This window comes from Gorilla gorilla, chromosome 19 (genome assembly GCF_029281585.2).
Source record: "Gorilla gorilla gorilla isolate KB3781 chromosome 19, NHGRI_mGorGor1-v2.1_pri, whole genome shotgun sequence".
NCBI lineage: Eukaryota > Metazoa > Chordata > Mammalia > Primates > Hominidae > Gorilla > Gorilla gorilla.
The window spans coordinates 82,736,054-82,763,199 of NC_073243.2; the positions used below are offsets into that span (position 1 = coordinate 82,736,054).

Below are 27,146 nucleotides of genomic sequence, written 5' to 3' on the forward strand. Positions count from 1 at the left end.
TTGTCATACTGAAGGTTAAAAAGACGTATAATTAAGGGTCAGGGTTTAACGAAATGAATACTGTTTATGGCTTTATTAAGGATATTCCTAAGGGAAACTGATTTTGCTTACAACGCCTATGTAACTGAAAAATACAGTGACTACTACAACATTTTGAATCCTACTGCCTTGATTTATGTTAAGGCACTGTTTTAATTTAGGAATTTTAAGATAGAGCATGCTTCTTCAATGATTAGTAGAAACACAGATATAAGCAAAGATTTTATTACTTACATGCCTGGGGGAGGCATCTGGCGCACCTGGAGGTCAAGGAATGCAGTCAGGGAAAGAGAAAGAGGGACTCATGAGCCAATGCATTCATTGGGTTCGTGGTGTTTTCCAAATAGATTTCCCAAGAGGAATTCCCACACTTTAATTGGTGGGTTTAAAGCAAGCATGCACAAATTTGAGGACAAGCTTGTCAGCCCAGAATGGCTTTGAATGTGGCCCAACACAAATTCGTTAACTTTCTTAAAACATTGTGAGATTTGTGATTTTTTTTAAGCTCTCAGCTATTGTTAGTGTATTTAATGTGTTGCCCAAGACAATTCTTCTTCTTCCATTGTGGCCTAGGGAAGCCAAAAGATTGGACACCCCTGTTCTTGGGAGTCATGCTGTGACCGAGGTAGTCACTGTGGCGTATCTGCACAGTCCATGTAGGACGTCAGTGTCAGCAGGGCTGGTGAAGTAGGCTGTATATATTTATCCTATGGGGAGGTGGGCACCAGGAGGAAGTTTTACACAATAGATACCTGGATTGATCACATTGAGGAACTGGGAGGAGGTGTAGAACTGGAAACTGTGTCAAGGGTGACTGAACCCTGTTTCTGATATGAGAAAGTCCGACTTATATTCAAAATAAATGCTAAGACAACATAAAATTGTAAGAATTTGGCCGGGCGTGGTGGGTCACGCCTGTAATCCCAGCACTTTGGGAGGCCGAGGCTGGCGGATTGCCTGAGGTCAGGAGTTAGACACCAGCCTGACCAACATGGGGAAACCCCATCTCTACTAAAAATACAAAAAAAATTAGCCGTGTCTGGTTGCGCATGCCTGTAATCCCAGCTACTCAGGAGGCTGAGGCAGGAGAATCACTTGAACCTGGAAGGCAGAGGTTGCAGTGAGCCAAGATTGCGCCATTGCAATCCAGCCTGGGCAACAAGAGCGAGACTCTGTATCAAAAACAAAAAAACAAAAAAACGAATACACTACAGGCACCGTAGATTTACCCACTGTTAACCCATTTCCCATTTTCCCCGAGAATACTCTCTGATGGTGCTTGCAGCTGCAGCCTTTACCCCAAGATAACTCACAGATTACAGTCCCGACTTAACCCCCAAAGTTTCTGTCTACTATTTTATTATTTTTGCATCACTTTATTATATTGACTTTGGAAACAAAAGACATTATTCTATTTATAGCATTCTGTTTTTAGTAGTGGAATTTCCATTTACAAAATATAGTAATTCTCGACTGCTGAAAATGTCAAATCCTAGAAAACATAGCATTCCTATGTGTGATGTTAATTCCGTGGTGAACTTATGGCACTGAAATGGTGTGACAACAAGGCAGTCACAATGTTGTCAATATTCCACAATGATACTGCGATTGAAATAGACAACAGATGGAAAGAAAACTAAGAAGCCATGTGTCATTGTGGATTATAACGATAATATGAGAGCAGTGGACTTGGCTGATCAGATGCTCACTTCTTATCCAGCTTAGCGCCAAAGGTACAAGGTTTGGTATAAGATATTCTTTCATAGGCTGTGTGCAGTGGCCCACGCCTGTAATCCTAGCACTTAGGGAGGCTGAGGCGGGTGGATTGCTTGAGCTCAGGAGTTCAAGACCAGCACGGGCAACATGATGAAACCCTGTCTCTACAAAAAATACAAAAATTAGACTGGGCACAGTGGCTCACGTCTGTAATCCCAGCACTTTGGGAGGCTGAGGCGGGCGTATCACTTGAGGTCAGGAGTTTGAGACCAGCCTGGCCAACATGTGAAACTCTGTCTCTACTAAGAATGCAAAAATTAGCCAGGGGTGGTGGCAGGGCCTGTAATCCCAGCTACTCGCAAGGCTGTGGCAGAATTGCTTGAACCCAGGAGGTGGAGGTTGCAGTGAGCTGAGATCGCGCCACTGCACTCTAGTCTGGGCAATGGAGCGAGACTCTGTCTCAAAAAAAAAAAAAAATAGTCGGGTGTGGTGGCGGTCACCTGTAATCCCAGCTACTTAGGAGGCTGAGGCACAAGAATCGCTTGAACCCAGGAGGTGGAGGTTCATTGAGCCGAGATTGTGCCACTGCATTCCAGCCTGGGTGACAGAGTGAGATTCTGTCTCAAAAAGAAAGAAAGAGATTCTTCTCCACCTTCTAAACGTTAAAGTGTTGAACTCCCACATTCTGTTTAAGAAGGACAATCCTGAGCACACGATTAGCCTTGTAAACTTCAGACTGACAGGCCAGGTGCAGTGGCTCACGCCTTTAATCCCAGAACTTTGGGAGGCTGAGGTGGGCAGATCACAAGGTCAGGAGATTGAGACCATCCTGGCTAACACGGTGTAAACCCTGCCTCTACTAAAAATAGAAAAAATTAGCTGGGCATGGTGGCGGGTGCCTGTAGTCTCAAATACTAAATAGCCGGGCATGGTGGCACACACCTGTAGTCCCAGCTGCTCGGGAGGCTGAGGCAAGAGAATCGCTTGAACCTGGGAGGCAGAGGTTGCAGTCAGCTGAGATCACGCCACTGCACTCCAGCCAAGGCAACAGAGGGAGACTCAGTCAACAACAACAACAACAACAAAAAGGTGGAGCGCGGTGGCGCGGGGCCTGTAATCCCAGCACTTTGGGAGGCCAAGGTGGGCGGATCACCTGAGGTCAGGAGTTCAAGACTAGCCTGGCCAACATAGCAAAACCCCGTCTCTACTAAATACACAAAAATTAGCTGGGTGTGGTGGCAGGTGCCTGTAATCCCAGCTACTCAGGACACTGAGGCAAGAGAAGAGCTTGAACCTGGGTGGCAGAGGTTGCAGTGAGCCGAGATCACGCCATTGCACTCCAGCCTGGGCAACAGAGTGAGACTCCACCTCAAAAAAAAAAAAAAAAAAAAAAAAAAAAGCAAAGGGTGTCGTCTGTAATCCCAGCACTTTGGGAGGCCAAGGCAGGCGGATCACTTGAGGCCAGGAGTTCGAAACCAGCCTGGCCAACATGGCAAAACCTCGTGTCTACTAAAAATACAAAAAATTAGCTGCGCGTGGTGGTGGACGCCTGTAATCCCAGCTACTTGGGAGGCTGAGACAGGAGAATCGCTTGAACCTGGGAGGCGGAGGTTGCAGTGAGCCGAGATCACGCCATTGCACTCCAGCCTGGGCGACAGAGACTCCGTCTCAAAACAAAAACAAAAACAAAAACAAAAACAAAAAACCAAAACAAAAAACCAAAAATTAGCCGGCCGGCACCTGTAATCCCAGCTACTCGGGAGGCTGAGGCAGGAGAATCGCTTGATCCCGGGAGGCAGAGGTTGCAGTCAGCTGAGATTACGCCACTGTACTGCAGCCTGGGCGACAGAGGCTCTGGCTTAAAAAAAAAAAAAAAAAAAAGGGAAAGGATGTTACAGAAACTCCAGATACTACTTCTCCCCTCCAGTGGTCTGCGTTGCGCGGCGCTTTCCCGCCTGTCCGGTAGGGGGTGCCGCGCAGAAAGCCGCGGTCCCTCTGCGGAAGGCGCCGCTCTTGGCTTCGGCGGCGCCGCTGTAGCTTGAAGGCGGTACTTCCTCCAGCATTTGCCGCGAGTTATTGGCAAGTTCCCCTGCAGTTGTTTGGGCTGTCGCTGTGGCTGGTTCTGGGGTGTGCGGCCAGCCATGGAGCGCTCTGGGCCGAGCGAAGGTGGGTTTCATGAGGCGAGTCCGGGCGGGGTGGGCCGTGTCGGGGGAGCTGGGGCGCCGCACTAACTAGGCCGCCTCTCTTTTCCTCTTGCTCCAGTGACAGGCTCAGACGCGTCGGGACCGGACCCGCAGCTTGCGGTCACCATGGGCTTCACTGGGTTCGGTGAGTGACTGCCCCAGGCAGAGACCCTCTTCCTTTTGCAGAGGTTTGAAGAGCCGCAGAGTGGGAGTGGAGATCGAGCTGTCAACTCGGAATTACTGTAGCTCGGGTGCATACCTTGCAGTTTGTCAATATTCTTCTCCCATTTGTCTTCTATTCTGCGTATCCGTTGGAACCAACTGAGGTGACAGTTATGAGAGTCCTGGAGAGAGAGGAAGAGAAAGGATTTTTCTAATTTTAAGTCAGCAATAATGCTAAAATGAACATTTTTGTAAATAACAGCATTTGTACGAGGATTTTTAAAAATACGTAATTCTGTAGGGTAGATTTCTAAAAGAGAGCCTAGTTTATTCAGAAATATAAATACTTAAAAAGCTGAAAAATTGGGTATGTGCCTTTTAAAGCTTCTTGATGCTTACTGCCGTAATACCCATCAAGAAACTTGTTTCAGGTTATACCAAAGTTAACAGAATTTAAGAATGCCATTTTTACCATATCCCTACCAACACAGAGTAGGTATTATTATTTAAAGAGAAAATTATTTAAAAAATGAAAACAAAACTTAGTAGACTGATACATGAAAAATGATTTCTCTTTATTTTCCATTTTAAAATTATAAATGCTGTTCATCCAAACATTGGGATTCTAACTTCCCTGAACCTTTTCTCAAGGTCTTCTTGTTTTCTTTTGACCAGCGTGTATTAATTCTGTGATAGTAATTAAACAGTAGACTTACACATATTGGCCTTGGGTTGTGTTCACACATACTAGTTCTGTAGTTTTTCTATTCATTCTTTTTTTTTTGGAGACGGAGTCTTGCTCAGTCGCCCAGGCTGGAGTGCAGTGGCAAGATCTCGGCTCACTGCAAGCTCTGCCTCCCGGATTCACGCCATTCTCCGGCCTCAGCCTCCCGAGTAGCTGGGACTACAGGCGCCCACCACCTCGCCCGGCTGATTTTTTTTTGTATTTTTAGTAGAGACAGGGTTTCACCGTGTTAGCCAGGATGATCTCAATCTCCTGACCTCGTGATCCGCCCGTCTCGGCCTCCCAAAGTGTTGGGATTACTGGCGTGAGCCACCGTGCCCAGCCTTTTCTATCCCTTTTTTATTTTTTGAGATGGAGTCTCGCTCTGTCACCCAGGCTGGAGTGTACTAGTGCGATCTTGGCTCATTGCAGCCTCCTCCTCCCAGGCTTAAGCCATCCTCCCACCTTAGTCTCCTGAGTAGCTGGGACCACAGATGTGTGCCACCACACCTGGCTAATTTTTTATACTTTTGGTAGAGACGAGGTTTCACCATGTTGCCCAGGCTGATCAATCTCCTGAGCTCAAGCAATCCGCCCGCATGAGCCACCCCACCCGGTATAAATCCTTCATTTTAGTATATCATTCCTTTACTCGGGAGTGAGAAAGGTGTCCATATGTTTGTGCCAAATAGGGGAAAATTTTAAGAGTTTTGATAAAGTTACTGGGGGAGGAGGAGAATGTTTCCATGCTCATCCAGTTCCTTGTTATAGGGCTGAGATTTCTGTTTCCCTCTTAGCTCCTTAAAGTACCTGCATTACTTCTCATGTTGCCCCTTTCGTCTTCAAGCCAACTATAATGCCTCAAATTCTTCTCAGACATTGGATCTCTCTGACTTCTTCTGCCATAGCTGTTCTGCATCTTTGCCTTTAAGGGCCAAATAGGATAGTTTCCCTATTTAAAAGTCCATAACCTTAATTATATTTGCAAAGGGTAACTTTTGGGACATTCTCCATTCTGCCTCCCCACATTAGTGTTGTTGTTTCATAGGGTAGGGATCTAGAGGAGGATGGGAAAGTTGCCGGGTTAATAGTACTTAGTGAAGGGATCGTCATCAGAAGTTTTCTGTGACTCAAACTCCTTCTTCTGTGATATATTATGGTTATATTGGAGCCATGCTATAAACTAGACAAAGTAAGTGTTTATTGATCAGTATTGATCACCTAAAGTTTGGCCAACTTACTGCAAGACAATCACAGTCTCCCATTTGTTCATGTTTTAGGTAAAAAAGCTCGCACATTTGACTTGGAAGCAATGTTTGAACAAACTCGAAGGACAGCTGTGGAAAGAAGTCGCAAAACACTGGGTAAGAAGTTCAGATATTTGTCGTTTTATTGGTTTAAGTACTATCTATACCTCATGCAAGTATATTAAAAAAGAGAAAAGAATGTTGGCTGGGCGCGGTGGCTCATGCATGTAATCCCAGCACTTAGGGAGGCCAAGGCGGGCAGATCACCTGAGGTCAGAAGTTTGAGACCAGCCTGGCCAACATGGTGAAACCCCATCTCAACTAAAAATACAATAATTAGCTGGGCATGGTGCAGGGGCCTGTAATCCCAGCTAGTCGTGAGGCTGAGGCAGTGGCTTCAGTTGAAGTTGGGAGGCGGAGGTTGCAGTGAGCTGATATCCCCCCATTGCACTCCAGCTTGGGGGACAAGAGTGAAATTCCATCTCAGAGAACAGAGAAAGAAAAGAATGTTGTTATGCTACTTGTCACTGTTGGTTTTTTTTTTTTTTTTTTGAGTTGGAGTCTCGCCCTGTTGCCCAGGCTGGAGTGCAATGGCATGATCTCGGCTCACTGCAGCCTCCACCTCCCCGGTTCAAGTGATTCTCCTGCCTCTGCCTCCCGAGCAGCTGGGACTACAGGCACATGCCACCACGCCCGGCTAATTTTTTGTATTTTTAGTAGAGATGGGGTTTCACTGTGTTGGCCAGGCTAGTTTCAAACTCCTGACCTTGTGATCCACCTACCTTGGCCTCCCAAAGTGCTGGGATTACAGACGTGAACCACCGTGCCCCGCTTTTTTTTTTTTTTGAAATGGAGTCTCGCTTTATTGCTGGGCTGGAGTGCAGGGGTGCGATCTTAGCTCACTGCAACTTCTACCTCCCTGGTTCAAGCAATTTTCCTGCCTCAGCACCCCAAGTAGCTGGGACTACAGGTGTACGCCACCATGCCCAGCTAATTTTTGCATTTTTAGTAGAGATGGGGTTTCACCATGTTGGCCAGGATGGTCTTGATCTCTTGATCTTGTGATCTGCCTGCCTCCTAAAGTGCTGGGATTACAGGTGTGAGCTGCCACACCCGGCCCAATTTATCATTTTAAGACCAACAATGGGCCAGGTGTAGTGGCTCATGCCTGTAATCCCAGCACTTTGGGAGGCTGAGGCGGGTGAATCACCTAAGGTCAGGAGTTCGTGACCAGCCTGGCCAACATGGTGAAACCCCGTCTTGACTGAAAATAGAAAAACTATCTGGGTGTGGTGTTGGGCCCCTGTAATCCCAGCTAGTAGGGAGGCTGAGGCAGGAGAATCGCTTGAACCTGGGAGGCAGAGGTTGTGGTGAGCTGAGATCGCACCATTGCACTCCAGCCTGGGCGACAAAAGCAAAACTCCATCTCAAAATAAAAAAAAATAAAATAAAATAAAATGGGTGACAAGAGCAAAACTCCATCTTAAAATAAGATAAAATAAAATATAAAATATAAAACAAAATAACTAAAATAAAAAATAAAATGTTGTACAGCAGCAATATCCAGTATTTGGCAGTGTGCCTGACAAAAAATATTTTCAGTGTTTGGAAGAAAACTTTTTGTGGTGAAAAGAAAGCCATCTACATGTACTATTTTTTGAAAAAACCTTTCATTATTTGTTTTATTTGAGACGGAGGCCTGCTCTGTCACCCAGGCTGGAGTGCAATGGCGTGATCTCAGCTCACTGTGACCTCCGCCTCTTGGGTTCAAGTGATTCTCTTGCCACAGCCTCCTGAGTAGCTGAGAGTATAGGTGACCACCACCACGCCTGGCTAATTTTTTTGTATTTTTAGTGGAGACGGGGTTTCGCCGTGTTGGCCAGGCTGGTCTCCAACTTGTGACCTCAGGTGATCCGCCCGCCTCGGTCTCCCAAAGTGCTGGGATTACAGGTGTGAACCACCGTGCCAGGCCAAAACCCATCATTATTATTATTATTGTTATTATTGTTATTTTTTTGAGATGGCGTCTCGCTCTGTCGCCCTGGCTGGAGTGCAGTGGTGCGATCTTGGCTCACTGCAAGCTCTGCCTCCCGGGTTCATGCCATTCTCTCGCCTCAGGCTCTGGAGTAGCTGGGACTACAGGTGCCTGCCAACACGCCTGGCTAATTTTGTTTTTGTATTTTTAGTAGAGATGGGGTTTCACCGTGTTAGGCAGGATGGTCTCGATCTCCTGACCTCGTGATCCACTTGCCTTGGCCTCCCAAAGTGCTGGGATTACAGGTGTGAGCCACTGCACCCAGCAAAACCCTTCATTATTATGTGAAATTTCAAACACGGAAGTATAGTCATGAACTACCATGTACCTATCAATCAGATTTAACTACTGTAATAGTTCATGGCTAGCGTTACTTCTGTTTCCCCTTTCAGATGATTTCGAAGCAAATCTTGGACATCATTTTACTCATAAATATTTTTGTATATACCTTAAAACAGTAAGGATTGTTTTAAAAAAAGCTTAAGCAAGATACCTGTAAGAGATAGGAAAAACCAAGTTGTTTCCTATCCTCTAACACTCCTCTCAGTACTTTCCCCTTTTTTTTTTTAATTTGAGACAGGGTCTCACTGCTGTTGCTTAGACAGGTGTGCAGTGGCATGACCTTGCCTCACTGCAGACTCCACTTCCCAGGCTCAGGTAATCCTGCCACCTCAGCCTCCCAAATAGTTGGGACTATAGGTTGGTGCTACCACACCCCACTAATTTTTTGTATTTTTAGTTGAGATAGATTTCACCATGTTGGCCAGGCGCGGTGGATCACGCCTGTAATCCCAGCACTTTGGGAGGGGCGGATCACGAGGTCAGGAGATTGAGACCATCCTGGCTAACATGGTGAAACCCCGTCTCTACTAAAAATACAAAAAATTAGCTGGGCATGGTGGCGGGCGCCTGTAGTCCCAGCTATTTGGGAGGCTGAGGCAGGAGAATGGCGTGAACCCTGGAGGCAGAGCTTGCAGTGAGCCGAGATCTTGCCACTGCACTCCAGCCTGGGCGACAGAGTGAGACTCTTGTCTCAAAAAAAAAAAAAGAAAAAAAATTTCACCATGTTGTCCAGGCCAGTCTTGAATTTCTGGGCTCAAGTGATCCACCTGTCTTGGCCTCCCAAAGTGCTAGGATTACAGGTGTGAACCAGTACTTTATTTCTGACACCAGATATGTAGGAGTTTTCCCCCACACATCAACCAGTTCTCCAACTAGGTATCCGGTAACTCAGTTTAATTCTGACACCGTCTGCCTGGAGACTACCACAAGACTGCCTTCACTCAGACACTAATCTCAATTCACAGGTTGTGACCAGTGCTTCTAATCTACTGGCTATAAATCAGGGTTCCCATGACCGCTCTTTTTGGTTTGATAATTAGCTAGGACGGCTCACAGGGAAACACTTTACTTACGTTTAACAGTTTATTATAAAGAATATTATAAATGATACAGATGAACAGCCAGATGAAGTAATGCATTGGACAAGGTATGGGGTGGGAGAGGTGCAGAGCTTCTGTGCCCTCTCTGGGTGCACCAACTCCCCAGCATACCCCTGTGTTCAGCTACCCTGAAGCTAATCACATCTAGTGGTTCAGGAGTGTCTAGGCTGGGTGCAGTGGCTCACACCTATAATCCCAGCACTTTGGGGGACCAAGGTAGGAGGATCACTTGAGCCCAGGAGTTTGAGATAAACCTGGGCTAACACAGTGAGATCCCATTCAAAAAATCTTATAAAAATTAGCTGGGCATGGTGGCGCACACCTGTAGTCCCAACTACTTGGGAGGCTGAGGTGAGAGGGTCAGTTGAGCCCAGAGGTTGAGGCTGCAGTGAGCTATGATCATGCCACTGCATCACAGCCTGAGTAAAAAAGCGAGAGCCTGTCTCAAAAAAAAAAAAAAATTTCTATAGATCTTAATTTTCAGCTTCTCCAGAGATTGGTGGGTGGGGATGAAAGTTCCAGTTATCTAACCCGTCAGTTTTTTAAGTGAGCAGCAGTCCCATCCTGAGGCCTAGGGGTCCAGCACTAAGTCACTTCAATAGCATAAACTTAGGTGGGATCCAAAGGGGCTTCTAATGAATAACAAGAGATAGCTCCTATCACTTAGGAAATTCCAAGGGTTTCAGAAGCTCTGTGGCAGGAACCTGAAACAAAGACCAAATATATATATATTTTTTTGAGACAGAGTCTCGCTCTGTCGCCCAGACTGGAGTGCAGTGGTGCGATCTCGACTCACTGCAAGCTCCACCTCCCAGGTTCACGCCATTCTCCTGCCTCAGCCTCCTGAGTAGCTGGGACTATAGGTACCGGACACCATGCCTGGCTAATTTTTTTTTTTTTTTGTATTTTTAGTAGAGACAGGGTTTCACCCTGTTAGCCAGGATGGTCTCGATCTCCTGCCCTCATGATCCGCCCCCCTCAGCCTCCCAAAGTCCTGGGATTACAGGAGTGAGCCACTGCACCTGGCCAAATATATTTCATATTATACCACAATATCATCACATCAAAAAACAATTTTAATATCCTCAAACGATAGACAAAGACATGCTATCTGAGGCATTTACAAATGTTTTAAACAATTTAGTGAATGTTTGTACTATCACAGTATAGGTACCTTGTATTTACCGTTTTAAGCATATAATACAACATGTTTTGAACAAGGATTGTCTTATTTGGCTATGTCAGCTTTTTGTTGTTATTTACTTATTTATTTTTTTGAGTTGCCCAGGCTGGAGGGCAATGGTGCAATCTAGGCTCACTGCAACCTCTGCCTCCTGGTTCAAGCAATTCTCCTGCCTCAGCCTCCCCAGTAGCTGGGATTATAGGCACGTGCCACCACCACCTGACTGACTTTTGTATTTTTAGTAGAGACAGGGTTTCACCATGTTGGCCAGGCTTATCTCAAACCCCTGAACTCAAGTGATCCGCCTGCCTCAACCTCCCAAAGTGAAGCTTTTTATTTTTAATTTTTTTATTTTCAATTTTTGTGGGTACATAGTAGATGTATATATTTGTGGGTATGTAAGTTTTATAGCCCCTAGTACTTTGCTTTGTAAAATAGGTTCTCAGTAATATCTTGAGAATATTAAATTGAATTTAGACCTGTAATACTGTCTTGTTAAAAAATGAAATCTTGCTGCTTTGGAGAATGTTTTAAAATGGCACAATCTGGGCTGGGCACGGTGGCTCACACCTGTAATCCCAGCACTTTGGGAGCCTGAGGTGGGTGGGTCACCTGCAATCAGGAGTTTGAGATCAGCCTGGCCAACGTGATGAAACCCTGTCTCTACTAAAGATACAAATATTAACCGGGTGTGGGTGGCGGGCACCTGTAGTGCCAGTTACTCGGGAGTCTGAGAGGCAGGAGAATCGCTTGAACCTGGGAGGCGGAGGTTGCAGTGAGCCTAGATCGTGCCATTGCACTCCAGCCTGGGCGATGAGAGCAAAACTCCATCTAAAAAAAAAAAAAAAATGGGCACAATCTGTTGGAAAGAGCTTGGGATTTGGAATTGGGGGACCTAGGTTTAAGGCCCAGCCCCACAGTCTACTAGATGAGTAACATTGGATGGATTTTCCAATTTCTGATCCTTCATAACCCTGTTGTGTGTGTATCATCTACCTTGGAAGTTTCTTGAAGAGATTAAGATGTTGGGTGTAGTAGCTTATAAACAGCAAAGTACTTTATAAATATTATTTTAAATTCTTGTAATTTTTCTTAGTAAAGCATGTATACATTTTATCTAAGAGGAACTTGGGGGGTTATTACATTTTTAAATTTTTGAAAAATTGTCTCAAGACTATGATCTCCTTTGATTTTTGTGGACAAATTATTGAACTCTCTTGATTTACATCTTTGGACTGCAATTTCTACCTCTGATCTAAACACATGAATCTAAATTGATTATCTCTTTGAAAGATCTACTTAGCTTTAGCATGTAAATAGAAAATACCATTGGGATAATTTATGGAAGTAGTATTCATCATTATATTGGAAGTTATTCATAAGAGTTTTTTTTTTTTTTAGTGTTCTTCCAGACTTGGCAATTAGATTACATTTAGACTGTGGAATTAAAAGTGATTCCCTGTGAGCTGTCCTAGCAAATTATGAAATTGAAGAGAGGGGTTGTGGGAACCCTAGTTTCCTACCATGAGACAGTTTGACTTACTTTTCTTTAAAAGTTGAAAATTCTCATATGGGCATTATTTATCTCATGCTTGGTATTGGAGTCTTTCCCTGGGTATTGATAGTACACTTGAGGAAACTAAGACTTTGACCCTTTTAATAGCAAGTTTGTCTGTATATGGGGGTATGAACTGTCTTGGTTGCTAAGTGCACTAGTGGAAAGGATGAATTACTGTAAAACCCCAATAAAATATGTGCTGTGAAGGGTCTGGAAATGATAATGGTACACATTTTTTTAAATGTTTTTTATGTTCTTGAAAGCTATAAGTATTTGTAGGACATATGAAATACAAATTTTTTTTTCCTTTTTCTTGAGACAGAGTCTCTCTCTGTCACCCAGGCTAGAGTGCAATGGGACGATCTCGGCTCACTGCAACCTCCTCCTCCCAGGTTCAAGGAATTCTTCTTCCTCAGCCTCCTGAGTAGCTGGGATTACAGGTGTGCACCACCATGCCCGGCTAATTTTTTGTATTTTTAGTAGAGACGGGGTTTCACCATGCTGGTCAGGCCGGTCTCGAACTCCTGACCTCGTGATCTGCCTGCTGCAGCCTCCCAAAGTGTTGGGATTACAGGTGTGAGCCACCATGCCCAGCTGAAATACAGACTTTTTTTTTTTTTTTTTTTAGAAGTGTTACACTAGGCTGGGGACAGTGGCTCATGTCTGTAATCCTAGTACACTTTGTGAGGCTGAGGCAGGTGGATTGCTTGAGGCCAGGAGTTTGAGACCAGCCTGGCCAACATGGTGAAACCCCGTCTCTACTAAGAATACAAAAATTAGGTGGGCATGGTGACTGGCGTCTATAATCCCAGCTGCTCGGGAGGCTTAGGCAGGAGAATTGCTTGAACCTAGGAGGTGAAGGTTGCAGTGAGCTGAGATTGTGCCACTGCACTAACGCCTGGTGACAGAGTGAGACTCCATCTCAAAACAAAAACAAAAAGAAAAACTAAGGGAAAAAGAGGGAGGACTGGCATGGTGTGGTGGCTCACATTTGTAAATCTTGAGGCAGGAGGATTGCTTGAGCCCAGGAGTTCAAGACCAGCCTGGGCAACATGGTGAGACCCCCGTCTCTATTAAAAAAATAATAGTAAAAAAGGGGGAAATGGCAGCTGAGTAGGCAGCCTCGATATCTTTTCCTGATTAGTAATGTAATTGACTGTAAGACCTGAGGGAGAAGATGAGCCTAGAGTACAAATGCTGCTGCTGCCACCCCCCGAGATCTGGAGGGATTGGCTGAAAAAACAGGGTGAACTAGGAGCTAAGCAGGCCCATTCTTTTTTTTTTTTTTTTTTCGTGGAGATGGAGTCTCACTCTGTGGCCCAGGCTGGAGTGTGGTGGTACTATCTCGGCTTGCTGCAACCTCCGCCTCCCGGGTTCAAGCGATTCTCCTGCCTCAGTGTCCCGAGTAGCTGGGACTACAGGTGCACACCGCCACGCCTGGCTAATTTTTTGTATTTTAGTAGAGACAGGGTTTCACCATATTGCCCAGGCTGGTCTCGAACTCCTGAGCTCATGCAAGCCACCCGCCTCGGCCTCTCAAAGTGCAAGGATTACAGGTGTGAACCATCGCCCGGCTTCAGGCCCATTCTTTTTTATTTATTTATTTTTTTTGAGATGGAGTCTTGCTCTGTTGCCCAGGCTGGAGTGCAGTGGTGCCATCTCTGCTCAGTGCAAGCTCTGCCTCCCGGGTTCACGCCATTCTCCTGTCTCAGCCTCCAGAGTAAGCTGGGACTACAGGCGGCTGCCACTACGCCTGGCTAATTTTTTTGTATTTTTAGTAGAGACGGGATTTCCCCGTGTTCGCCAAGATGGTCTCAATCTCCTGACCTCGTGATCCGCCTGCCTGGGCCTCCCAAAGTGCTGGGATTACAGGCGTGAGCCACCGTGCCCGACAGGCCCATTCTTAAATCTGGACACTATGCTTCTTTTTAATTTTTTTCCATTTTCTAGCATCAGAGTGCAGAATTGTTGACTCTTGACCCACCTCAGCCCAGAAGACACAAAAAAGTTAACATGATCTAGCACCGTAGTATTTGCCTTACCTCTTCCTGGAGGGTTTTGTCTTCCATATTTGACATGAAAGACTATGTAGTTCCTTGTTGATGTTTGCTGGGTAAGCTTCTTCCTCATCCTCCATGTCCCAGCAACTAAAGACCCTAAAGAATACAACATTCCACTTGATAAGTGTCCTTTGCTGCTGCTCAACTTGGATTGTGTTGTATTTCATTATTAAGTGAAGGAAAAAAATGTTAAAGATTATCTCAGGTTATTGAGGATGGTGGCAATTGAGAACCAAACTATTCATACATAATCCTTTTTCTTCCTAGTGCCCCCACAATTGTAGAGTGAGATTATCAGAGGGAAAAAAGTTAATATTTTAAATATTTTTTTGTCTTTCTAGAGTAAACAACTCTAGAAAATTAATGTAGTAGTTTTTTTTTTTAAATATAGTGAAAACAAGTTTATTAGGAAAGTAGAGGAATAAAAGAATGGCTACTTTATAGACAGAGCAGCCTATAATATAAATTTTTTTTTTTTTTTGGAGACCGAGTCTCACTCAGTCGCCCAGGCTAGAAGGCAGTGGCACGATCTTGGCTCACTGCAAGCTCTGCCTCTCGGGTTCACGCCATTTTCTTGCCTTAGCCTCCTGTGTAGCTGGGACTACAGGCGCCCGCCACTACGCCTGGCTAATTTTTTTGTATTTTTAGTAGAGACGGGGTTTCACCGTGTTAGCCAGGATGGTCTCGATCTCCTGACCTTGTGATCCGCCTATCTCGGCCTCCCAAAGTGCTGGGATTACAGGCGTGAGCCACCACACCTGGGTAGTATAAATTTTATTATGATTTTGATAGCTAGTCTCTGACCAAAATTCTAGTGTAGGAAATTCAGAAAAAAAGTGCTGTTATTTTTTTTTTATTTTTTTTATTTTTTTTTTGAGATGATGTTTTGCTCTTGCTGCCCAGGCTGGAGTGCAATGGCGCAATCTCAGCTCACCACAACCTCCACCTCTCGGGTTCAAGCGATTCTCCTGCCTCAGCCTCCCGAGTAGCTGGGATTAAAGGCATGCGCTACCACGCCTGGCTAATTTTTTATTTTTAGTAGGGATGAGGTTTCTCCATGTTGGTCAGGCTGGTCTCGAACTCCTGACCTCCGGTGATCTGCCCACCTTGGCCTCCCAAAGTGCTGGGATTACAAGCATGAGCCACTGCGCCTGGCCAAGAAGTGCTAAATTTATGTTTTAAAACATTAGAAAGTTAATTACCTAAAATCTCACCTTTGAATACTATTTAAAAAATATATCACCATCTACATTATGCTAATTTTGCTTAGCATATCTGTTAATATTTTCCCAGATTTCTGTTTTCTATCACTATTTTTATTATCTGCAGTTAATATTATATTGCTATGCAGTAATTTCGTTCAATTCTTTTACCACATTGGCCATTTAGGTTGATAAATTTTTTTTCTAATTTTAAAAATTGTTATAAAATACACATAAAATGTGCCATCTCAATATTTAAGTGCATAGTGTTGTGCAGCCATCACCACCATCCATCTCTATAACACTATTCATCTTGTAAGACTGAAACTCTATACATATTAAACAATTCTTCATTCCCCCTCCCTCTAGCCTCTGGTAACCACCATTCTACTTTTTGTCTCTGACTTTGACTACTCTAGATTACCTCATGTAAGTGGCATTATACAATATTTGTCTTTTTGTTTTTCTGTGAGTGGTCTATCTCACTTAGCATAGTGTCCTCAAGGTTTATCCAAGTTGTAGCATATTGCAGAATCTCCTTCCTTTTTGGGTGAACAATATTTCATTATGAGGATATACCACATTTTGCTAATGCAGTTATCTACAGATGGATACTTTGGTTGCTTCTACATTTTAGCTGTTGTGAATGATATTCTTATGAACATGGGTATACAAGTATCTTTTTTAGACTGTGCTTTCAGTTTCTTTGGATATATACCAGAAGTGGAATTGCTGGATCACGTGATAATTCTATGTTTAACTTTTTGAGGAACCACCATACTGTTTTCCAGTGGCTGTGGTTGATAATTTTTTGCTGTTACTGCTAACACTCTAAGTTATATCTTTGTGACTATGTTAATTTTTAGCCTTTCTAATACTAACATATTTTGAATTGTAACCGTTGGAATTTTTTTGTTAATCTTTTTTAAATCTTTTCAGAAGCAAGAGAAAAAGAGGAAGAAATGAACAGAGAGAAAGAATTAAGAAGACAAAATGAAGATATTGAGCCAACATCCTCAAGATCAAATGTGGTCAGAGATTGCTCCAAATCATCTTCCAGGTGCCTGATTTTCAGAAGGACTTCTATTAAACTATCAGTTTCTAGGTGTTTATAGAGTTTTTTTTTTTTTAATTTTTTTGAGACGGAGTCTTGCTCTATCGCCCTTTGCAGTGCAGTGGCGTGATCTTGGCTGACTGTAACCTCCACCTCCTGGGTTCAGATGATTCTCCTGCCTCAGCCTCCCAAGTAGCTGGCATTACAGGCATGCACTACCACCCCTGGCTAATTTTTGTATTTTTAGTAGAGATGGGGTTTCACCATATCGGCCAGGGTGGTCTCGAACTCCCGACCTCAGGTGATCTGCCCGCCTCAGCCTCCCAAAGTGCTGGGATTATAGGCGTGAGCATCCTGAGTAGCTGGGACTACAGATGTGCACTACCACGGCCGGCTAATTCTTGTATTTTTAGTAGAGACAGGTTTTACCATGTTGGCCAGGCTGGTCTCAAACTCCTGACATGATCTGTCCGCCTCATTCTCCCAAAGTCCTGGGATAACAGGTGTCAGCTACTGGGCCTGGCCTCCAGTTATTACTTTTTTTGAGATGGAATCTCGCTCTTTTGCCCAGGCTGGAGTGCAGTGGCTTGATCTGGGCTCACTGCAACCTCTGCTTCCTGGGTTCAAGTGATTTTCCTGCCTTAGCCTCCCAAGTAGCTGGGATTACAGGTGTGGGCCACCATGCCCTGCTAATTTTTTTTGTATTTTAGTAGAGATGGGGTTTCACCATGTTGGTCAGGCTGGTCTCCAACTCCTGACCTCGTGATCTGCTCGCCTTGGCCTCCCAAAGTGCTGGGATTATAGGTGTGAGCCACCGTGCCTGGCATCCCAGTTACTTCTTTTTGGCAATGCAACAATGGCCTAACACATTGATGTTGTTTATTTTGTCAGAAAATCAACGTTTGTTTCAGTGATGTTTTGTTATTCTTTTTTTTTGTTGTTTGGGTCGGAGTCTCACTCTGTTGCCCAGGCTGGAGTGCAGTGGCACCATCTCGGCTCACTGCAACCTCCGCCTCCCGGGTTCAAGCAGTTCTCTGCCTCAGCCTCCTGAATAGCTGAGGTTACAGGTGCCCACCACCATGCCCAGCTAATTTTTGTATTTTTAGTAGAGACTGGGTTTCACCATGTTGGCCAGGCTGGTTTTGAACTCCTGACCTTGTGATCCACCCGCCTCGGCCTCCCAAAGTGCTGGGATTACAGGTGTGAGTCACTGCGGAAGTGTCAATGTCATTTGTAGTTCTGCTCTGATTTTTTTTATTTCCTCTAATAATTTTTGGTTTGCTTTCTTCTTTGCCTAGTTCCTTGGGGTACATCATTAGGTTGTTTATTTGATGTATTTCTACTTTTTGGAGGAGGTCGGCCTCGAACTCGAGGCTCTCGCACCCTCGCCTCCCTGAGGGCCCGAAGGCCGGCGCAATGGGCCAGAGCCACAGTGGCTCCTGTATTTCTACTTTTTATGTAGGTGTTTATTGTTGTAAATGTCCTTCTTAGTACTGTTTTCTTTGTTTTCCGTAGGTTCTGAGATGTTTTGTTTCCATTTTCTTTTGTTTCAAGAAATTAAAAAAAAAATTTTTTTTATTGACCCTTTGGTCATTTGGAAGCCTGTTGTTTTATTTTCATGTATTTGTACAATTTCCAAGGTTCCTCTTGTTATTGATTTTTTAATTTTTTTTGAGACAGGGTTTCACTCGGTCACCCAGGCTGGAGTGCAGTGGCACATTCTTAACTCACTGCAACCTTCGCCTCCCAGACTCAAGTGATCCTCCCACCTCAGCCCCTTAAGTAGCTGGTACTACAGGTGTGTGCCACCATGCCTGGCTAATTTTTGTATTTTTTTGTAGAGACAGGTGTTCACAGTGTTGCCCAGGCTAGTCTTGAACTCCTGAGCTCAAGCAATCCGCTCACCTCTACCTCGAAAAGTGCTGGGATTACAGGCGTGAACCACTGCGCCTGGCCTGATTTTGGTTTTATTTTGTTGTGGTTAAAAAAGATACTTGAGGGCTGCGCGAGGTGGCTCATGCCTGTAATCCCAGCACTTTGGGAGGCCGAGCTGGGTGGATCACGAGGTCAGGAGTTCGAGACCAGCCTGGCCAACATGTTGAAACCCTGTCTGTACTAAAAATACAAAAATTAGCTGGGTGTGGCGGCTCATGCCTGTAATTCCAGCTACTTGGGAGGCTGAGGCAAGAGAATCACTTGAACCCAGGACGGGGAGTGAGCCAAGATCATGCCCTGGGACTCTAGAGTGAGACTCTGTCTCAAAAAAAAAAAAAAAAAAATCTGTTTTAAACCAGTGCAGCTGGAAACTTGTGCGTTAATCATAAGGGGGAAAATTTTGCAGTATGAATAGCTTAATATAAATTTGTTTAGTCATTCAACTATTACTTACTGAGCATCTACTGTGGATTACACAGTGTTTTAGGCACTGAGATATAGCAATTAGCAAGTCAGTTGAGACCTTTGTTCTCACTGAGCTCACGTTGTTGTGGGAGTATTTGAAGGGATAGATAACAGACAAGTAAGTAACCAAATAAAATAACTTAGCAGGCATGTAATGAAGATAAACAAAGGTACTTAAGGTAATGGGAAGTGGTGGTGTGCCTGAAAGTTTAGAAGGAGTGTGCCCTTAGACTTCTTTGAGGAGGAGACATTTGAGGAAACTCCAAAGATGAGAAAGAGGCCGTGTAACAATCTATGGGAAGGGTAAGTCAGCCGACAGAACTACAAGAGCAAAGACCTTGTTGTGAACCAAACTTAACCTGTTCAATTAGAAAGAAGGCCTTGGAGTGGAGATTTGAGCTACGCAGTGGCTCAAATGTAGAAACTCAGATTTTTATGGAGGTTTGCTAGTTCATATACCTCTGTTTAAGGGTAACCTGAATGTGAGAATATATTCTTTTCAATTTTTAACCTAGATGAAAACAAAAAGAAAAATCTCATGTTTTTCCGTCAGTAGATGCTGAGTGCCTGTTATAGGTGAAGCATTTTTTAGATGCTAGAAATATGTTAGATGCTAGAACAAAACAGAAATTCGTGCTTTCCTGGAGCTTACATACCAGAGATACTTCATTAGAAGGCAGTGACACTTTTAATCTTATCAAATATTTGAAAGATTAATTGATACAATTAAGAATGCTGAATTCTCAACTCTGGGGGCACGTGGAGGGGTGGTGGATGGTGAGGGCTACGCTTACAGGTGTTTGCTAGAGACCTTAGTGAGAGTGTATAATAGTCCTCAGGTGTGGTGGATAGGAAACCACTTGGGAATCAGTATGATATGCCCTAGACTCTCAAGCCTGTCCAACCTGTGTTATATTGTTGTTGTTTTCTTTTAGACTTTTAGCATCCTGAAGCCGTGGTTTTTAGTTTCTGTCTCTAGTGATAAGTAGAAAAGAGGGATGAGGAAATGGCTTCACTGGACAACCAGAAACAAATTAAGAACCCATGACTGTATTCTCTCCCTTGGACACCCCTGGTTAGAATATGGTGTTTTTAGAATGCAAGAATGCTACATTTAATGTTTTGGCAATGTGGGAAACTTGGATTAGCCGTTAGAAATAACTTGTATTTCGGAAATTATATTGAAACATTTTGGGAGTAATATTAACCTCCTTACATGACTGGCATAATTTGCTACTGTGGCAATCAGGGATTGGATTCAAATATAGTTAATTGAGGCACTGGATATCTCAGTGGTTTTTGTCCGTTACTATTTTGTAGTTTTTCTTCTGTATTTCCTTGTTCACCTCTTTTTAAAATTTTTAAATTAAATTTTTATTATATATCTGTATTTTGAGACAGGGTCTCACTGTTGTTCAGGCTGGAGTACAGTGACGCAGTCATGGCTCACTGTAGCCTTGACCTCCTGGACTCAAGTGATCCTACCACCTCAGTCTCCTGAGTAGCTGGTACCACAAGCACATGCCACCACACCTGGCTAATTTTTATTTTTTGTAGAAACAGGGTCTCACGTTGTTTCCCAGGCTAGTCTCAAACTCTTGGGCACAAGCAGTCCACCTGCCTTGGTCCCTGAAAGTGCTGGCGTTACAGGTGTGAGCCATTGCACTCAGTCTCACCTGTCTCTTTATGCGTGCTAATGGTCTAATGGCTGTCTAACATATAATTTCTGTGACCCTTTATTTTTGACTGCGTAAGACAGTTTTTTTTTTAACTTTCTTAAAATATTTGGCATTAAACATTTAATGTTTGAACTACAAATTTAAAAAAATTAAAAAATACCCATTTGTTAATAGGAGAGGAAAAGTATCCTGAGAAATGAATACTATTTCCAAAGTGTGCTCTTCATTGCAGCAGAGGCAAATGAAGAAGCAGGCTGTGAGAAGTGCAGCCTGCTCACATCTCAGTCTCAACAGCAGCCCACAGCAGGGTGATAGGGAGCCTCCCAGGAGTGCCTGAGAGTGCCTGGTCTCCCCTCTTCCTCCCTGAAGCAGTGCAGTAGCAGCCAAGTCTGTAGATCCCTGGTATCTGGGCTTTCTGACGCTGCTCTAGGCTTGGATGCCTGTGGGATTCCATGTGTTTTCCCTTTCTGGAGCAATGTCTCTGAGCATTCTTTAGGCAGCTCCATGTGTCAGGCCCAAAGCCCTAGTGGGTTGAGGGTTTCTCCCACTCAGAGATTATGAAAGCCTGTTTTGGGGTATGAAGCCCTGCGGATTTTTCTCTTACTGTTTCCCTGTGTTCAGGAGCTTTTTCCCACTCTTAGTCTTACTTACTACTTAATAGTAAGTAGACAGTCCATGGTTCCTCTCCATGGAGGAGTTACATGCTACCTGTGTCTAGTCAGCCATCTTGAGCTGAGTGTCTTTCTTTCTTTTTTTTTTTTTTTTTTTGCAACAAGGTCTTGTTCTGTTACCTGGGCTGGAGTGCAATGGCGTGATCATAGCTCACTGCAGCCTCAAACTTCTAGGCTCAAGCTATCCCCCTGCCTGCCTCAAGCTATCCCCCTGCCTGCCTCAACCTCCCAAGTAGCTGGGATTACAGATGCACGCCACCACGACTGTTTTTTTGTTTTTTTTTTGGTAGAGCCAGGGTCTTGCTATGTTGCCCTGGCTGGTCTTGAACTCCTGACCTTATGCAATTCTCCCACCTTGGCCTCCCAAAATGCTGTGATTACAGATGTCAGCCACTGCACCTGGCCGAGAGAGCCTAGTCTTTTTTTTTTTTTTTCCAAGATGGAGTCTTGCTCTGTCGTCCAGGCGAGAGTGAAGTGGTGCAATCTCGTCTCACTGCAACCTCTGCTTCCCGGGTTCAAGCACTTCTCTGCCTCAGCCTCCCGAGTAGCTGGGATTACAGGTGCCCACCACCATGCCTGGCTAATTTTTTTGTATTTTTAGTGGAGACGGGGTTTCATCATCTTGGCCAGGCTGGTCTTGAATTCCTGACCTCATGATCCACCTGCCTCGGCCTCCCAAAGTGTTGGGATTATGGGCCTGTGCCACCGTGCCTGGCCAAGCCTAGTTTTTTAAACAAGTCCCTACATATGCATCCTGTATATCTGAGTCAATAGTAACATAAGTGTTGATTTGGGATGGCACATGAGCTACCACCAGGATCCATGCAAAATTACAGAGTAGGAGAATTTCCTCTTACAGCTTCTAACTTCCTTTTCTGAATACTTTTCCATGCTGTTCTATGCATTTTCAGAGTTTTTAGGTTTATCTAGCCCTGCCTCTTCATTTTCTTTTACTTTCCACAAGTTCCTTTCTCTTTGGCAAATTTCTCATTCATATGATTCATAATACTTTGAAAGTATTAGTCTCAGTTCAGTGGTCTTTTTGATTTAGTGTCTGTCATTTTCTGAGGAGGACCTACTGTTTGTTCTCATTAAACATTAGTATCACCAGATATCAACACCTGTGAAAAGAAGGGAATAAGGGTTAAAATATAAAATTTTAAAAAATAAAAATAAAATAAATTTAAAAATCACGAAATAGTTAAGGAGTAGTACCAGTTAGAGCTTTGGGAAGAGGGAGAGTCTGCTGTTGAGAGGGACTCTAACAGCCTGCAGAGAGGACAGATGTGGCCTTGAAATCTATCAGTAGATCTTGATTGTAGACTCTACTAGGATTAAAATTCATTCTAATATGTCAGTGACTAAAAAACTCAGTTCTTTAGGAATATATATATATTTTTTCTCTGTGGCCCAGACTGGAGTGCAGTGGTATGATCTTGGCTCACTGCAACCTCTGCCTCCCCAGTTCAAGCCATTCTCCTGCCTCAGCCTCCCCAGTAGCTGAGATTATGGGCACCCGCCACCACGCCTGGCTTATTTGTATTTTTGTAGAGACGGGGTTTCACCATGTTGGCCAGGCTGGTCTTGAACTCCTGACCTCAGTTGATCCGCCTGCCTCGGCCTCCCAAAGTGCTGGGATTACAGGCTTGAGCCACGGTGCCTGGCCGAATATTTTTGTTTTTTAATTGCTTATGAATTTCTAATTGGAATATTGTTGAAATAGATGTTTATGAACAAACTCCTTTGTTCTAGGAAGTAAAATTCATGAAATGTGTATGGCAATTGTCTACTATTAGTCATTCTTTTGCCCTCATTTTTTGAACTTTCACACCTCTGCTTGGTACAGCCCATTTTAAATCGTCATAGACATTGTAAAGTATCTCTTCTAAACATGTTGTCTCTTATTTATTATAGGTCCTACTGGGTAGGTGATATCAGCTGGACGCATGATAGTCTTTTTCTGGCTTGTATGTTAAAACGTGGCTCTCTGGTTTTATTGACCTGCCAAGGTGAATTGCTAACATTAATTACATGTGGTTGCTCTATAGAATTTGGCCCAGCAGAATTTATTCCTCTTCATCCACTAATAACGTATAGGTGAGACATTTGAATTGTGTTAATTTGTTTATAGATTTTTTTTTCTGTTTTGTATTACTTTTACTGTGTATTTAAAAAAAATTTCATCTTTCAAATTGTCTTACTTTTTCTTTGAGTCTGTCATCTCAATATCTGTTTCTTATTTATAGTTTTCTTCTATTTCTTTTTGTGGCTTAATCCTGGTGAAAATTTGACATTGTGACTATGTAAGTATAAGTTATTTAAATATTTAGTAGCACGAAATATTATCTTCTTTGATATAAAAGTTAATAAAGTATGATATAGCATTTATTGTTATAAAATAATAGCACTTAGAAAATTAATAACTCAAAATTAACTTGACATATGGATTTATCTACTTTTTTCCCAAAGGGAAAAAGTTACTGGAAATGGATAGAAAACTGTAGGATTTAGCTGTATTTTAATTTTTGTTGTTGTTTTTAAAATTTTTTTTATTGATATACAATATTTTACATATTTGTGGGATACATGTGATATTTTGTTACTTGGATAACATGTGTCATATTATAATTTTTACTTGTGAGATGAAGTAGCAATTTGGCTTTGGAGTCAGATCAAGATTCACATACCGGTTCTTTTACTTATTAGTTGTATGACTTTGGGTTAGTTATTCTTTTTTTTTTTCAATTTTTCAATTTTCATTCTTAGTTTTATTTATTTTTTTTCTTGAGATGGAGTTTCGCTCTTGTTGCCCAGGCTGGAGTGCAGTGGTGTGATCTCGGCTCACTGCAACCCCCTCTCCCGGGTTCAAGCGATTCTCCTGCCTCAGCCTCCCAAGTAGCTGGTATTACAGGCATGTGCCACCATGCCTGGCTAATTTTGTATTTTTAGTAGAGACGGGGTTTCACCATGTTGGTCAGGCTGGTCTGGAACTCCTGACCTCAGGTGATCCACCCGCCTTGGCCTCCCAAAGTGCTATAAGTACAGGCATGAGCCTGTACCAATTTTTTTAATTTTAAAAATTTCTTTTGATCTCCCATCTTGCAGAAGGGTTATTCTTTAGGCCTCAGTTTCTTTTACTATGAAAGGAGTGTGACACTAATTGTGTCTTAGGGTTTAGAGAATGAAGTAAGGTAATACATAATTATATATCAGCACTGTCTGGCATAAAGTTAGTGCTCAGTAAATATTTGTTGTTATTGATGTTGATTATATGTGGCTAGACACATATGCATAACTATTTACAAGACAGAAAAGTTGGAAAAGACATTTGAAATTAGTCTATTCTGTTTGCTTTATAGAAAGGAAACTGAGGTAGGGTGTTTCCTTGATTATATTTATATTTGTTATTTATTTATTTATTTATGTATTTATTTATTTTGAGACGGAGTCTCGCTCTGTCCCCCAGGCTGGAGTGCGGTGGCGCCATCTCGGCTCACTGCAAGCTCCGCCTCCCGGGTTCACGCCATTCTCCTGCCTCAGCCTCCCGAGTAGTTGGGACTACAGGTGCCCGCCACCACGCCCAGCTAATTTTTTAGAGACGGGGTTTCACCATGTTGGCCAGGATGGTCTCGAACTGACCTTGTGATCCTCCCCCCCTCGGCCTCCCAAAGTGCTAGGATTACAGGCTTGAGCCACCGCGCCCGGCCTCCTCCTTGATTATATTTAGCAAAAATGACATTTAATTTTTTGTTTTTTTTTTTTTTTGAGACAGAGTCTCATTCTGTTGCCAAGGCTGGAGTGTAGTGGTGTGATCTCGGCTTACTGCAGCCACCACCTCCCGGGTTCAAGAAATTCTGCCTCAGCCTCCTGAGTAGCTGGAATTGCAGGCGCACGCCACCATGCCCAGATAATTTTTGTATTTTTACTAGAGATGGGGTTTCACTGTATTGGTCGGGCTGGTCTCAAACTCCTGACCTCGTGATGCGCTCGCCTCAGCCTCCCAAAAATGACAATTTTTAGCAATTGGCAATGCTAATGGAAAAACGTGTCACTTCCTGCAGTGAAAGTATTTTTTCCTTACTTGTTATGGTCTAATTCATAATTCATTAGAATTTTCTCATATTCTCCTTTAAAATTAATATTTGGGGCCTTCCAAACTGCTTTTTTTCTGATTATGAAAGTATAGTATTCATTATTTATTTTAGCACTCAAAAATCAAATGTTACAAAACTAAATAATGTGGAAAATTAAATACTTGTAATCCTATACTTCAAAGGTAACAATTATTAACATTTTAGTATGTTGTCCCCCAAATTTTAAAAATATTCATATAACAGTGATAATAGCAATATTAGTTTCTTTTTTAAAAACTAGATAATGTGATATATCCTGTTTACTATTTTCCATTTTTGATTTCACAGTATATCTTTTACATCTTTCCACGTTAGGCATTATTTTTAATGGTTCTACAGAAGTCTGTGGGGTGTATGTCCTATAATTACCAATTTTCTATTGTTGCCATTTGGCTAATAAAAAAAAATCTGTATTTGAATAGTTGCCTAACCAGAAAAAAATTACAATATACTTTGATGGTTTGTTCCTTTTATATTTGTAAAGCCCCAACTTTAATAAGGAGTGATATTAAGTAATCAGAATCAGGTACATCATAATAACAATATTGTATGTTTAAGTTAAGTGGAAACTCAAATTTAAATAGGTAAAATTTTACTCACCACCATTCTCTCCAAATCTTCTCAACTTTTTTCTTTCTCCTCTTTAATAAAAAGTATACTGATAGTTCATAATTTTATTTGTGTAAGCATATTTAAATATATGGTAAGAGGAAAGTTAACTATTTAACTCTCTTTAATAGTAAAAATAAACTGCCTGAATTATTTTCTGAAATAGGTTGTATGTAGATAAATACAAAATAGAATAAATGCTACCATTTAGGAAAATTTTAAAACACATGAACCTATATATTATTTTGTCTTAATCCTGTGTTATGTTTTCCTGAAAGATATAAACACATTTAATATTTTTTGTGTGTTTCACCTGCTTGCTTTTTCATTGTTCTGTAACTTTTTCTTTTTTTTTGAAAAACATTATTGTTTTCCTTAAGATCTTTCTCTTACTGATTCTTGTATTTTGATGTTTGTTTACTAGACCACAGCAGTTTACGTTTCAAGATTCAAATAATTCTGTTGATTCATCAGCTTCTGATAGTGACCCTATGAGACAGAGATTTTCTATAAAAGCACACTCACGGTTACCCTACCTCGTTATATCTGATGGATATATGGTCACAACCCTTCGATTTCTTGATAGCCTATCTCCATCAGTACACATGAGATCACTTCTACTTGATTCAACCCAGAGGCTTGAGAAAATATATCAAAGTGTGATATTGTCTAAGGTATAGTGCTTTTTTATATCATTGGGAAAAGTTGCCTTTTTCTTTTCAAATTTAAAACTTTACTGACAGTAATGTCCTTGAATTGTATACAGTTGTCTATAGAATTTTTAATTGCTTATAATTGAATTACAGATAACATTTTGCTCTTGGAAATCTTTCATCTTTTCTTCTTTAGCCAAAAGGCAAAGGACTGAACTTGCGATCACTGAATTCCCTAAGATCTAGCCTGTTAGAACACCAAGGAAATGAAAGTTCAGCCGATTTCACTGTCCCCAAATTCTTGCAGGCAGAAGAAACAATAAATGAAAATGCAGCAGATTTTCAGGTACTTAGTCGCAGAATTTTATTTGCTTGGAACAATTATGACTTTATTCC

At 42.6% G+C, this 27,146-nt stretch overlaps 1 protein-coding gene across 5 annotated transcripts in view; it reads left to right on the forward strand.

Moving 5' to 3' along the window:
* The first annotated feature begins 3,782 nt into the window (after window positions 1-3,782).
* The window catches only part of LOC115933270 (ciliogenesis and planar polarity effector 1-like), a 133,045-nt gene continuing 109,681 nt past the window's right edge, over window positions 3,783-27,146 (forward strand). For 3 of the 5 annotated variants that reach the window (XR_010131791.1, XR_010131789.1, XM_055367915.2), the window contains exons 1-7: window positions 3,808-3,921; window positions 4,018-4,083; window positions 6,105-6,188; window positions 16,491-16,611; window positions 23,270-23,452; window positions 26,522-26,771; window positions 26,947-27,096. Coding sequence is in view for 1 of the 5 variants with exons in the window: in XM_055367915.2 (XP_055223890.2) it covers window positions 3,897-3,921; window positions 4,018-4,083; window positions 6,105-6,188; window positions 16,491-16,611; window positions 23,270-23,452; window positions 26,522-26,771; window positions 26,947-27,096 (879 nt within the window). In the remaining 4 variants the exon portion in view is untranslated. Of the gene's footprint in view, window positions 3,922-4,017; window positions 4,084-6,104; window positions 6,189-16,490; window positions 16,612-23,269; window positions 23,453-26,521; window positions 26,772-26,946; window positions 27,097-27,146 lie in introns of all 5 variants that reach the window. The other 2 variants (XR_010131788.1, XR_010131790.1) reach the window with 2 other exon arrangements.